At 41.5% G+C, this 13,820-nt stretch overlaps 1 protein-coding gene across 1 annotated transcript in view; it reads right to left on the reverse strand.

Annotated features, from left to right (window-relative positions):
- Nucleotides 1-5,980: 5,980 nt before the first annotated feature.
- The window catches only part of LOC145408267 (uncharacterized), an 80,068-nt gene continuing 72,228 nt past the window's right edge, over nt 5,981-13,820 (reverse strand). The window contains exons 12-13 of the mRNA XM_080279035.1: nt 10,381-10,561; nt 5,981-6,529 (exon numbers count right to left, since the gene is read on the reverse strand). Of these exons, the coding sequence (XP_080135161.1) occupies nt 5,981-6,529; nt 10,381-10,561 (730 nt within the window). The remainder of the gene's footprint in view (nt 6,530-10,380; nt 10,562-13,820) is intronic.

Raw genomic sequence — 13,820 nt, forward strand, 5'->3', positions numbered from 1 at the left:
TGTAATACGACCTTCAAGATCAATTCCCTGTCGTAACTGTGATGATTTGTTTTGTTTTTCGCAGAACAAGCAAGTTGTTACTGTCATCCTATGTTTCTTGTTCTTCCAAAAAAGAAAAAGAAAAAATCGTAGCTATAAGTGGATAAAGCTTCCGCAAGCTTTTTTTTTTTTTTTTTTTTCTGTTGTATTTGCATTTTCAGGAAGGACAAGGAAAGAAGAGTACAGAAACTTCCTTGGCTCTTGATCTTTCTTTGGAAATAATCTTGAGCTATGAAAGGAAAACTGATCATATGTTTGTTTGTGAATCAGGGCCCAAAGTGTGTGTGTGTGTGTGTGTGTGTGTGTGTGTGTGTGTGTGTGTGTGTGTGTGTGTGTGTGTGTGTGTGTGTGTGTGTGTGTGTGTGTGTACAGTTTAATCTCAGACAACCATACATTCTCATCACGTACATGCAATATCCTAGTAGTCCTCCTGATAGTGAACTGTAACAGTAATAATTCACATGACACACACACCTATAATTCGTCCATCTTTGCCTGGTTGAGATTTTTGTCTTTTTACAACTACTTTTTCATAGCTCAGTGGCAAAACACCTCAAAACCACGGCTCTACATAACTTCCCTTACACCTCATGCCTAGTGCCATATTCTAGTCTTAATCTATTGCTACAGCACAGCATTCAAGATGGAGAGATGACAATTTTAGGGCAAGGTAAAGTAGACAGAGTATAGCACATAACAACCTTTGCATGCCCATTGCTATAGTCATAATGTTTGCCTCAAGGATGAAGTTCACTGTATAATGCATAAATTATTTGTGTTACTGTAAATTTACATCCATATTTCGTTTACGGTACATATATGTTTGTTTATGAAATATTTTGCTCTTGTTGGTTGATTCATATATTGACACACCTGGTTGAATCAGATCATCAAAAAGCAGGTCACTCATTTTCAAAACTGTAATTACATTATAACTATGTCTGTGAAACGTTAGATGCAACTACACATATTGTACTTCTTGCTTTCATTACCGTCTGTAGTTTTACTTTCCGCCGTACAAACAGACATTCACAAATGCCTTAGCCCGAGACTCACACAGTGTGATACACACAGAGACTCAGCACAAACAGAATCCCACCAGTTTGATAACATACATTTTTGTTGTAAGATTTTAATCTAACTATGGAGAGATATTTCGATGTGTGGGCACAGGTATACCTACCATTAACCCTTAGATATCTCCACCAAGTTAGATGTCATCAGGTAGAAGTAAGAACTGACGTAAATGTACATCACCAGACTGACGGGGTTAAATACAGACAGAGAAAAAGCCCACACAATCTTTGACACACACGAGCATAGCTGGGAAAAAGGCCTCACCCCATAAAGCCTCTTTGCCAAGAATGCTCGGGACGGGAGCACTGGGATGCCAAGACTTCCATTAATAAGAATAGTCTAATGGACAGAAGCCACACACAGAAGCTTGGTCAGGTCACAGAGAAACGCTGCCTAGTGCGTGAGAATGAAATCAATAACAAGGGTATACTACATGGCATTCCTTAGAATTTCTCAACTTTTTTCTTTTGTTCATGGCCCCCTTCTGATCCACATTTACGTCTGTGGCCCCAGTCATTGCTGCTGTTAGCTGAATAAACAATGGTGAAATGTGGATCAAACATTCTAATCATACCTTGTGTTGGGAGAAAATAGTAATCAAATGCACAAAGAGTGTTCCAAGTTGGAGGCATTTAATGACCAATTTCAAGTCACTTGAATATGCCAGAGTTGCCAGGCTTTGCCACATCAAAGCGTTTATGACATTACAGTTTGTTTCTCATGGATAAAGTATTTCATTTAATGCAAAATGTGTTTTTTTTATGAGATATGCATTGTATATGATAGTAATTTTCAATATTTATGCACAGAAAAGGAAACATGAGGATTATGAAAATTGATCATAAGCCTGGAAGTTAAATTTGGGTGGCCTCCTCAGAAACTTACTGTGGCCCCGAATGCTTCAGTTTTTCTTGTGGCCCCCTAATGGCTCCTTGGGGGTCCATATGGCCAACGTTGAGAACCACTGCCTTAAAGCACTATATGTTGTTTGCAGATAAGCTACAGTGCAGAAAACCAAACGCATGTGAAAGCTGGGAGACGGATAAGGAGCTAAATTATTATCTCACTTCCAGCTCTCCTGAAATGTGTTTAAACATCCGGGAAGGGATTCAAAAACTCACTTACAATCAAATGCTCTATTGTAACTTGTTAATTTTCTCAGGAAGGCCAAGGAAAGTGCAGAATCTTCCCATACATTTTGTTCTTGATAAAACAAAAATCATTGGTACGAGAAACACGGCTAGTTATTTTGCATGGCAGGATGGACTAGATAAGGAGAGAGAAGCTTCCTATGTCTCTGCTCTCCCAGTTTAGTCAATGGTAAGTTAAGACAGAATCGAACGTAAATATACATGAGGATCCCTGCCCTGAAACAGCAAGGAGCTCTACTGTATATCACGTTTATATACAGAATGTAATATCATTGCAAGTCCTTAAGGGAATGGCATAGTAGCAAGAACGATTTGAGCATTTGAATGTATAATATCTTAGTAATGCTTTGCGATATCTGTATACATTAACTCGTAGGATTTATGGAAGCACGTTCCTGCACATACTTCTGGAAGCTGTTAGCACTGTGACTTGATTCTTCTAGTTAACCCGTGGTGGGTGTGGAGAGGGACATTATTCACTCGTGCCTCACCACAAAATACAGCCGAGATCCATACGGCCTTATTTTTGGAATATTTGTAATTGTTCAGTGTGATCCGCACCCGCCACGGGTTAACTAGAGGAATCAAGTCACAGTGCTAACAGCTTCCAGTAGTATGTGCAGGAACGTGCTTCCATAAATCCTACGAGTTAATGTTGAGGCCCTTCTAAACGATCAGATGGCGCCTGTCGTGTTGGAGTATGGTAATAGAAGGTGCTTGTAAAATGACCGTGTAGACGTGATGAACTAAGCATCATCCCTGTTTTTGCTCCTTAGTTTATAGCATGTTTCTTCACCGTGCTTCAAAACTGATGAGTAGCTTGAACGGAGACTACAGGTGTCTGCTGATCGTGTGGAAGCACCTTTACACGGTGTATTGAGCAATGATGCGCAGATGTGACATGTTTTATAGTCCTTACATGCTCCTATAGTACTGTACTAAAAAAAAAAAAAAAAAATGGGAGTTTGTCCACACCTTTATTTTGTTTTATTTATATAGCTTCTTGTTTCTGCTCCAGCTCTACCCGTACTCCTGGCTGGTAGGAAGTTGTAATCTGGGCTTCACACCGATACTTCAAAGCTTTCCCAAACTGCATGAGTAAGTGTCATCGCGAACTATTCCTCGTTTGGTCCAACAAAGCTTTGAATCTCTACGGATGTGAAACCTCCAGAAATGGGTAGGACTGGGTTGGTTACCAAAAAGCCATGTATCAAAATTATTTTCTTAATCTTTGTATCATCGCTGGTAGCTGAAAATATTGAGAATAACTCGAAGGCATAAACAATTCTGATTTTCAACTCTCCTTTGACGCTTGGAATTATTTTCAAACAAAGTTTCACAGTGCAAAACGTAGTTCGAGAAAATTCTGGGTCCCTGTATTAGTCTAAACAATGTCATCTGCTTGGTAAAATTACTTAGCACACTAGAAGGCATTGGTCTTTTTTTGGCAATTTACTTTAGCTGATTCCATGCTCGTAGATGTTGAATCATTGGAGGAAATTTCGGCCTTCCGCCTTGTTAACAGCTAATTCACTTCAGTTCCAGCGTGGTTATTTGGGTACCTCTCCGAAAGGTTGAAGGGAATTAGTCTCCACGACTGCCTACATAGAATTCTTTGCTTTTAATCATCTTTGCAAAAGACAATGATTCATGTCAACAGATAATATAGTGTTGTTAATAATAATAATATAGCTATAAGATATATCATTGCACATGTAGTGAATAATATCCCATTCTGTTATGTGGGGGGGGGGGAGGGCTGGTGGTCTGGTCTCTCCATTGCCAATCAGTGGTGCTTCCTGTGCAAAACGGTTGCATCTAATTTGGCAAGGATGGTGGCTGGTGGTATACTTCAGCCAACTTATTATATTTGTTACAACTGTTCCATAAACTTTTTGTGCTACTGAATAAGATATCTCCCTGTTTCCAGCTGACAGTGACTAGTAGGCCTACATGTAAGTGTTGGTTAAAAGTTTTCAATACCTGCAGCTTCAGATTAGTGGCTTGTTCTCTTCCTACTGCAGTACTTCCCCCTCCCCTCCTTCCCACTTCAATAAATTCTTGGTGCACCATTGGCAGTGTATGATGTCTGTTCACTATATTCTTATTAATATTGATTTATTCTTGTATTTATCTGACAATACTGTAATCTTGATTGATGTGTGGGGGTCCAACATGACTGCCATCTGCACTGGGACCCACTAAAGGATACTGAAGGACTGAGTGTTTGTGCTTCGTAAGAATGAGTTACGCTAAAATAGCAGTTCACTTTACTTATTATAACCACCTTTTCACTATTCAATTACCCTCAAAATTACACTTAACGTATCAAAATAATACTGATAACCATTTTATTTGAATTACCGGTACATGACCAAGAATCCATATGGAAAAACAACCCTATACGCCGACACTTGGGACCGTAATCGGAGTGGGATAGGAAGATTCGTAGCCCACGTTCTTTAGCAATATATTTTGCATATTACACTATAACGTTCTCCTCTGTGTTAATCGTATTATTCTAATATCGATATAGTGTACATTAAAAATATGGAAGATAATACCGTAGTGTAATATGCAGAGTAAATCGCTAAGGATGAGGCCCTGCGAAATACCCGAAGCCACTTAGAATACGATTTTTTTTTTTTTTTTACGTTACTCAAAGTACCTTACCGTTCCTCCCTCCACTCCACCACCTCGATTTCTCACACTGACCGAGTCCGAGTGGAGTGGACACTGAAATTTTTGATGAAACTCAATACCCAAACCTCAAGACCACTAACTAGTCTAACCTACATCTTCCAAATAACTAACCTAACCTGCACCTTTCCAGACCTCAAGACCACTAACTACTCTAACCTACACCTTAACCTCTATCTGCTCTTTTACAGATTTTTATAACTGATTTATATCCTGTCTACAACTGCATATTACGGCCTGCCATATCTCTGGTATAATTGTAACGTTATCCGTGTTTAGGTCAGGTTAAGTTAGAGGTCGTGTATATTTCACTCAGCATAAACACAAACAAGCTGAACAATAAGCAATGACTGATATATCAACTGGCTCAGAAGTTAACATTTTCCTTGAAACGTTGGCCCGTCTTACGTGTGTCTGCTAAAATAATTTTGGTAATAACATGAAGTCTGGTAATTTCTACTAACAGTGCAATCGGGAGGCTAAAACAAATAGAATAATTTGAAATGGTGTAGGCCGGTACATAGGGCCCATGCCTAATGTAAATTGTTACTGTAGTTTATAATTTTCCAGTACCACCTGCGATCTCGGAAGTCTCTTTTGGCTATCAGAGAACGCACCCACACATCTCTGATTGCCCTGTAACTGGATGCAGGCTGAAGCACGTATTTTGTTTGCTTCTGCAGGCTCTTTAACGCCTCCTCTTTCTTACCGGTACATTTATGACAGCTTCTTGTTCTTTCGTATTAGTAGTATTTTTATATCAACACACACTCCATAAATATTCTAAGGGAAAATATTAATGTCCAATATACAGGAATAACCTAGTAGGGAAGAGGTGTCAGCAGCCTTTTTTAGCTGGGAAGAATATGGGCCTGGATAATTAGTCAGATTAAGACATACGCACGAGGAACTGTTTTTCTTTTGTTACAGACACATATACGTTCAAATGCTGCATCCGCCTTACACATCAAGAAAACCACATATTGCTTGGCGTCAACCTTGCTTTGTGAGGCTCACTGAGGGTCACTGGGGGCGATGTCTTTAATTTGTCCATTTAGTGCCAGCTCCACCCTAGGCTCTGGCCCGTCCCCCTTATACACCACCAGGGGATCGCAAGTGTTGCTTGTGGGCGCAATTTCGTCTTTTTCGCTCACACCCCGCAGGCTTGGCGACTTGGATGCCGACCTGGAATCCTGCGTGTGACCAAGACTTCTGCTCGAGGATCGCCACTCGCCTCCCTCCTTCGCCAGCCTGGCCTCGTGGCGCTCTGGCGAGGCACGGTGTGTGGTGGAGGTGACGCTGCAGTCTATAATGGTTTGGTTGATGCTGTTCCGGGAGCCCTTAGTGCTGTGCAGCAGCTGACTGGCAGTGGCCACGCTGTTGCTGCGGCGAAACAGGTGGTTAGCCGTGACCGAAACGATAGACGAGTTGCGACGGGTAGTTCCAGGGTGCAGCAGAGTAGTATGCAGGGTTGACAGGCTGCGACTCCTGCAGGTCTCACTGCCACGAGGGGCGCGCTGCTCCCCTAGACGCACCCACCACCGCCGCACCAGTGTCCTAACCTGTAAATACACCATAAAAGAACATTGTATATCAGTAATGCAACAGAAAATACACTCTTAAATTATCAATCTCCTTGTAATCATTAGGTTAGGTCAGGTATATTACGTCATCATCATTGTCATCTCGAACCTATTTCCGTGTCTAGGGATGTGCTGAGGTAAGAAAACAAGGACAGGGAAGTCACAAAAATGGAGAACTACCAACTGCATGATTAATGTGTTTGGCCAGACATTCATTTGCACATCATACTAAGGACAAAAAATAAAGTTCTTCAGCTACAGTATTTAACAGTACGAGGTCAAGCCAACACAAGAATTAAGCGATTCTCCTAAATTTCCCAGGCTCCTTAGCACCACATCTTCCTTGCCAATGATTTTCTGCAATGTGGTGCATCAAAACTTTTTTTTTTTTTTTTTTTTACAGAAGATGAACAGAGGAAGGGAAAACAAATAGAAAAAAATCCATACACCAGATTACAGGTGTCCTCTGTCAATTAAAAAAAAAAAATCCGTAACAGTTGGACTTGAACTATAGTAGGATGAAGTGTGGGGGAAACTAATCTGGGGAAGAGAGTATTTTATTGAATGAAACTGTCGCTGTTAAAACCATTTTCATAATTACAAATGACTATCAATACGCTCAGGCTTCAACACTCATTCTCTCCTAAATGTATTCGTCTGTATTTCCTGATCATAAGAGAGTTAATGATGTCAGTGTTTACCCTTCCAATATGGCGACTCTTTTTTTATAATGTATTCTTGCTGTCTCCTGGTGATTATATTCAGCTTAGGGAAGATCTGAAGGAGTTGCTGAAAGGGCTACTGAAGTCTCCTGAAAAGTCTCTTCTAAAATGTGTGAGAGTGACTGAAGGAAGCAAGACTAGAGTAGGAGAGACGTCACAGTACTGAAGGACAATGAAATAGAGACGTCACAGTACTGAAGGACAATGAAATAGAGACGTCACAGTACTGAAGGACATTGAAATAGAGACGTCACCGTACTGAAGGACATTGAAATAGAGACGTCACAGTACTGAAGGAGAGTGAAATAGAGACGTCACAGTACTGAAGGACAGTGAAATAAAGACGTCACCGTATTGAAGGGGTATTCACTGTCTGACTCATTATCACACAACTGAATAAATTGATCTATTGTTAGCTGGAAGAAAATACAATACTCCTTTCACTCTGAGTTGGCCCAGATTTTTGTCCTTTTGCTGCTTACTTCACATAGTCCTGTGGTAGAAAAAGACAATGCTACGGCTCTACATCCTCTCCATAACACTTCTTTGTGACTTGCATCATAAATCTAATTCTACAGTTGCAACTCAGCATTCAAGATGGAGAGATGACAATTTTAGATCAAGTCACAGTAAAACGGGTATAGAGTAGTGCTGATCATGAGACAGTTTACGTAAAAGAAGCAGAATAAATCAGTGAAGGGGAGGTGCCACGAAATTCCGTGCTATTACCAGAAAACACCCTTTGTATTTTGGTCCAGAGATGCTGCTCACAAAAAATCGAATAATTCCAAACATATCATTAACATCTTCGCTGCGAAAGGTACCCCTAGCTGAATACAATCGTCTGGCCGTTGTAGCATAAAAACAACATAAAATCAGCATAAAGTCAACATAATCAGCATGGAATCAGCATAAAAACAATAAGAAAGCAACGTAAAAAGTATATACAATCGTCTTGGTCAAAGGATGTTAGTGATGTTTCTGAATCTTACTCGTCTTGGTACTGAAGGGATGTGGTGGAGATATGGTTGTAAATTTTTCGCCAGGAGAGGGATGCGCAAAGGAAATTGATATCGTCTGGAAATTAACGCCCTCAGTCTGATGATGCCATAAACATTTTAATCTTGATGTTACTAAGTCATCTCATTCTGCTCAAGGAGAGGACCTTAGTGGCAATGAGTCCACGAAGCCACGGCCAATACGTGCAGTTCAGTCTCCTATGCTAAATAAAACCACTTGCTGGGAGCAAGAATGTAAAAGAAGTCGTTTGACTGAGGGGGGTATTGATAGTGTTTTTATGTGTCCAGCACTGCACATAGGTTTAACAGACCGTTCCCTAAAACCCGAACGCCTGCTGCATCCAATGTACGTGTACAGGTCACCACTTTCTTGCTTATTACCATCGTTTGTATTTTCCACATTCAAGAACTGTCTCACTCAGAACAGGAGCAGTGGTGTTCACGGAGTATTGTTATTACATTAGTGAACCATGGATATCAGTAATATCTGGTCTAATAAAATACATAAAGGCTAATCAAACTCTACCCTCCGGCCTTGCTTCAACCTGGAATTGAAGTCGAGATCGTTCAGATACCATACCAAGTCTAAAACCACCTGGTCATCATTCTCTTTAGCTTTCTTTCAGTACTTTCTTTACTAAGTCCCTTCAAAACATAATACCGATCTCGATAAACTCCTTCCTTACGCAGCACTTCCTCTCACTCAACAAATAAATCCTCCGCTTCACTTTCACTTCACTTCTCAAACTCCAGTGGCCTCATGTATCGATGAGGTTAAGGGCACAGTCCTTTATTTACATTTCTGTACATCTCAACTAGTCTTCCCAAAGCAAAAATTTGATCTATACTCCTCCCTCACCAAGCATTTCCTCTCGGTCAACAAATAAATCTATCAGGTCTTCCTCAAACTCCACTGGCCTATGCAACTTAATACTTCCTGTGTGGTTATCGGACTCTGTTATCTCCCCTTCTCAGGAACAATGGAACAATAACTCCCCCTTTCACTAAGCCAAAACTTCTCCTTGTTCCACCGGAGGCCTCCACAGTCTGAGTATCGAGTGTACAACTATCACTAGCTCTCCCAAGCACGACATTAATTTCAATATGTCTCCTGTATTCTACTACTCCGTTACCTATTTTCCATTTATATTCCATTTTCATCGATTACGCTTTAATATATATTTTTCTCTTGCACCAATATGTTCTTCTTTCGTACCATCTCACTAAACTGCGTCTCACTGACATTTTATAAACCAGTACATTTCTCGGTCCTTTTATCACCATCCTATAGTTTTAGTACCAAATCGTACCACAAAATTGTTTTCCCTGTTTTAAATCATCAACACACTCATCGTCAACATCATCCTCAGCCTTTGTTGGCCATTTTTTTCGTTTATTTTTAAGCATGCAAGTAATGCCTTCCCACTTCAAAAATCCCTCTATATATTTACAAATGAATCACACAGTAAGATGATATTTATTCCCAGCTGTCGGCTCTACACAGTTAAAAGTTTCCCAGTTCATGTCTGACTGGAATGCTTACAAATGATTTTCATATTTATTGTGCTAGTCAGTCTTATTCTATTTCTGCAATGTGAAGAGGATTGTATTCAGAATAGATGAGAAGGAGTTTGGCAAAGACTACATGAACTCTTCCAGTAAGAGAGGTTTATCCTATTTCGTAAATTCGTCTGAAAGCAACAAGACTAAACCAATACAATACCATGAAGCGGCACCGACCTAGCTATTACTATAGCAGATGATTACCAGAACAGAGAGAACGAAATCATCTGAAGGAATTAAGAAAAAAAATATATACTAAGAAGCACCACAACTCAAGAAATAAGTAAAAATACAAAGAAAATCATCTGGCAGGATTAAGATTCAAAACAGAAAACAAACTACACGTATACCAAGATGCAGCACCAACGTCTTCATTAATGAGGGGGAAGATGAGATAGAAAAAAAAATATGATAGTGATGGGTTTCATGGAAAAGCAAGACACTACCGAAATGCATCACTAAACCCCACTATGTAGCAGGAAAGAGAGAGAGAGAGAGAGAGAGAGAGAGAGAGAGAGAGACCAACCTCCCCATTAGTGTAGCAGAATATAAGTGCCACGACGGCGCCCCTGCTGCCCTCGATGACGTTGTTGCAGTTCTGGTAGAGGTCGTGCCAGTCGCAGCCCAACTCCTGATGGCGGTAGATGGTCACCACGTACTGCAGCCCGAACAGCGGCACCACCATCAGCGTCGCCCGTACCGCCTTCCTGAGGGTACAAAAGCACAGTTTAGGAACAACATTTTCAAGCGTACCGTACAATATCTCTTAGTGCACCGTCGCTAGCAGTGTTAAGCCGCCAGTTCTCTGTGAACATCTAAAGGTGCCACCCACCAGTGTTGCCCATACCGCCTTCCTGAGGGAACAGAAGTACAGTTCAGGGACATCGTCTTCAAGTGTGCAGTACAATATCTTTCGGTGTACCGTCACAAGCAATGCTACGGTGTGAGTCTTCTATTTACATACAAAAGCATGGCCATCAGGGTCGCTCTCACAGCTTTCCTGAGGGACAAAACACAGGGCAGTGACAATATCCTTTGGGATCTATGTAACGCGCTGACAACACCCTCTAACATCTAGTGTAAGCTCCGTATAGCAGAGTAACAACACCCTCCATGATCTAATTAACCCAGTGACAACATCCTCTGCCTTCTAGAAAACACAGTATCCCAGGTGGTGGCAGCTGGCGGCAACTACGTCACAGTGGACTCTAGATGTTTCAACCATGGCCACTTCCTTCACAGTAACCTCATCTTAGAATGATAATTAAATAGTTCAGCTGTTGGTAAGATATGTAGGTGGGTGTTTATAGTACTGACCCAAAAATGACTTCCTTTTATAATCTATGAGCAATGAAATTAAAATCGAAATGAGTTATTCATACTTGAACCCTTATGAATCCCAACTGGTTGGAGCATCTTAACCCACTAGACCCTTTTGTATCGTTACTTGCTACTGTCTGTAATGTGGGATACCGGGGGATTACATCTAAAAATTACAGGTGTCCTACAAGAGAAGATCAAAATTTTAGGACTTTCTTACAGCTTCGTGCATGCAGCGTTAGTAACACGTCCTCAAAATCATCAAGAAGTAACATTTCATCAAGTGAGTGGATGGTGGTCGCCCCTTCATACAGTAAAGGGGATAAGATTTCTAAATACCCTTACCCGGATGAGACGAGTCTAGAGGAGGGGAGGAAGAAGCAGGAAATGTGAAGGACGAGGGAAGAGGGAGAGAGAAGATGGATATGTCTGGAGGTAGCGCGAAGGAGAAACGGAGGAAGAAGCGGAAGCATAGGAAGAGGAAGGAGGGTTAGAAGGATAAGAGAAGGGGAAACTGATGGAGCAGGGTAAGGGGAGGCATGAAAAGAGAATAAAGAGAGGAGGGAGAGAAGGCATAAAAAGAGGGAAGAGAGAGGGGAGGGAAGTGGAAGGAAAATGAATGGAGGAGAAGAGAAGGTATATGAGAGGATTACATAAACTAAAATAACGAAGAAAGACGAACGGTCAACTTCCCTAGTATGATAACGCTTTTATATTTATATCCAACCTGTGACTAAGCGACCCTATTTTGCTTTTAAGAGATCCGTCTGAGTGAAAGGGTTAGAAGCACTCCTCATGTACTCACTTGATAAGATGGTTGTGTGTGTGTGTGTGTGTAATTCACCGGGTCGGTCAGGATCACTTGATGGTCGTGATCGTCAGCTTTTACCCTCCCGGAAGGGAGCTGAGAGCTCATATAGTCCGATCTAAGGGCAAGGCTGTGACCTTCACACACGCCCACACCCGTCCCCTTGCTCCAGGGGGACAGTAACCACCCACTTCGTTAGTGAAACTTTTCGCAACCTGAGCGAGGCGCGAACTCCCGTCCACCAGTTGGCAAGCGAGAACGTTACCACTGCACCAGCGAGTGTGTGTGTGTGTGTGTGTGTGTGTGTGTGTGTGTGTGTGTGTGTGTGTGTGTGTGTGTGTGTAATTTCCACTACCGCCTGACGACTTTACTCAGCTTAGAAGAGATCCAATAAATAAAGAGTTGAGGGAAAGGGGACAAGAAAAGTGTGAGAGGAGAAGGGAAGGCCGCCTGGTAGGGTTTAATTCACTCAAGTACGTCGTTTTTTGTCCTACTACCAGGAAAATTTGTTTACCTTATGAGAAGATCCTCGCAGTAAAGAGGTTAACGAATGAAAATATAAGAATGACGTCCCCATAATGAAGGGAATAACTCTAAAAATACTTAGGGTTCCTCTTTTCGGGATAAAATGTTTAAAAGTTAAGCAGCATAAAGTGTTAAAGTTATACCAATTCTGTGAAAGAGTTACAAAGATTGGTATTAACTCTTTGGCTCGTTTTCTTGGTGGTTAAGGAAGCACCCTAACACCTCTTCCTTACTTACTATTGGATGTGGGTGTCTAATATGGCTTTCTACTTTGTTTATTTAGAGCATGACGATATTAGAATGATTCAGTTAACACAGAAGAGGACGGTAAGGTGTTATCTGAAAAATAAATAACTAAGGAAGAGGCGTTACGGTGCATCCTTAGCCGACGGGAACGCGGACCATTGATTGAGATTAATTAATATCCTCTGGGCAAAATAGCAAGGAGTCAGTTAGAACTGAATACCTGTAGGCGTCACCGTCAGAGTATACGGATCAAGACTGAGTGAAGGATGGAGGAAGGAGGGAAGAAAAGGGGAGAGGAATGGAGAAGGGGAAAGAGACTGAAGCGGAGACAAGAGAGAGAGAGTGGAAGAGGAGGGGAAGATAAGTACATGGAAGGTGTAAGAGGAAATTTGGTAGAGGAGAGGAAGAGGAGAAACTGGGATGAGTGGGGAAAGGGAGAGGAATGGATGTGGAGGAAGAAGGGGAGAGCAATGAGAAGGGAGAAGGTAGAAAAGGGGGAAGGTAAAAGGCGAGGGATGGTAGGGGAGAGGAAGAGGAAGGATTAAAAAGGAGGATATGAGGAGAAGAAGAGGAGAGGATTAGTGGAAAGGGTAAGGGGAGAGGATGAATGGGGAGGTAAGTGGAGGATAGAGTTTCAAATGAATAAGGGAAAATGAGATTGCTCTAAGGTGAAGTGAACGAGAAGAGAAGTAAGAGAGGGATGTAAGGGAAAGGAGAGGAGGGGAGAGAGGGAAGGAGAAAGGGTGGAAGAGGAGAGGAATCGAAGGGAAGATTAAAGGCAAATGACAGAAGGAAGAGAATAAAACAGGTAAGAGTGAAGGAAAAAAAATGGAAAGTAAGAGGACAGAGACGGAATGAGTGGGAAAAAGAGCAATGATAAAAGGAGGGGATTAAACAGGGTAGACGGGTGTAAGCAAAACAAAAAGGGAGATAAGAAAAAAAACAATGGAAGAGGATGGAAGGAAGGGGTGGGGAAAAAGAGTGGTAGAAGGAGATTAAATAAGAGAGAAGAATGGAAGGGAAGGGACGTGGAAGGCAGGGGGAGAAGGATTGAAGAGGACAGAGGG

Source organism: Coenobita brevimanus, chromosome 76 (assembly GCF_032717465.1).
Source record: "Coenobita brevimanus isolate Jiangsu-jjx chromosome 76, ASM3271746v2, whole genome shotgun sequence".
Taxonomy (NCBI): Eukaryota; Metazoa; Arthropoda; class Malacostraca; order Decapoda; family Coenobitidae; genus Coenobita; species Coenobita brevimanus.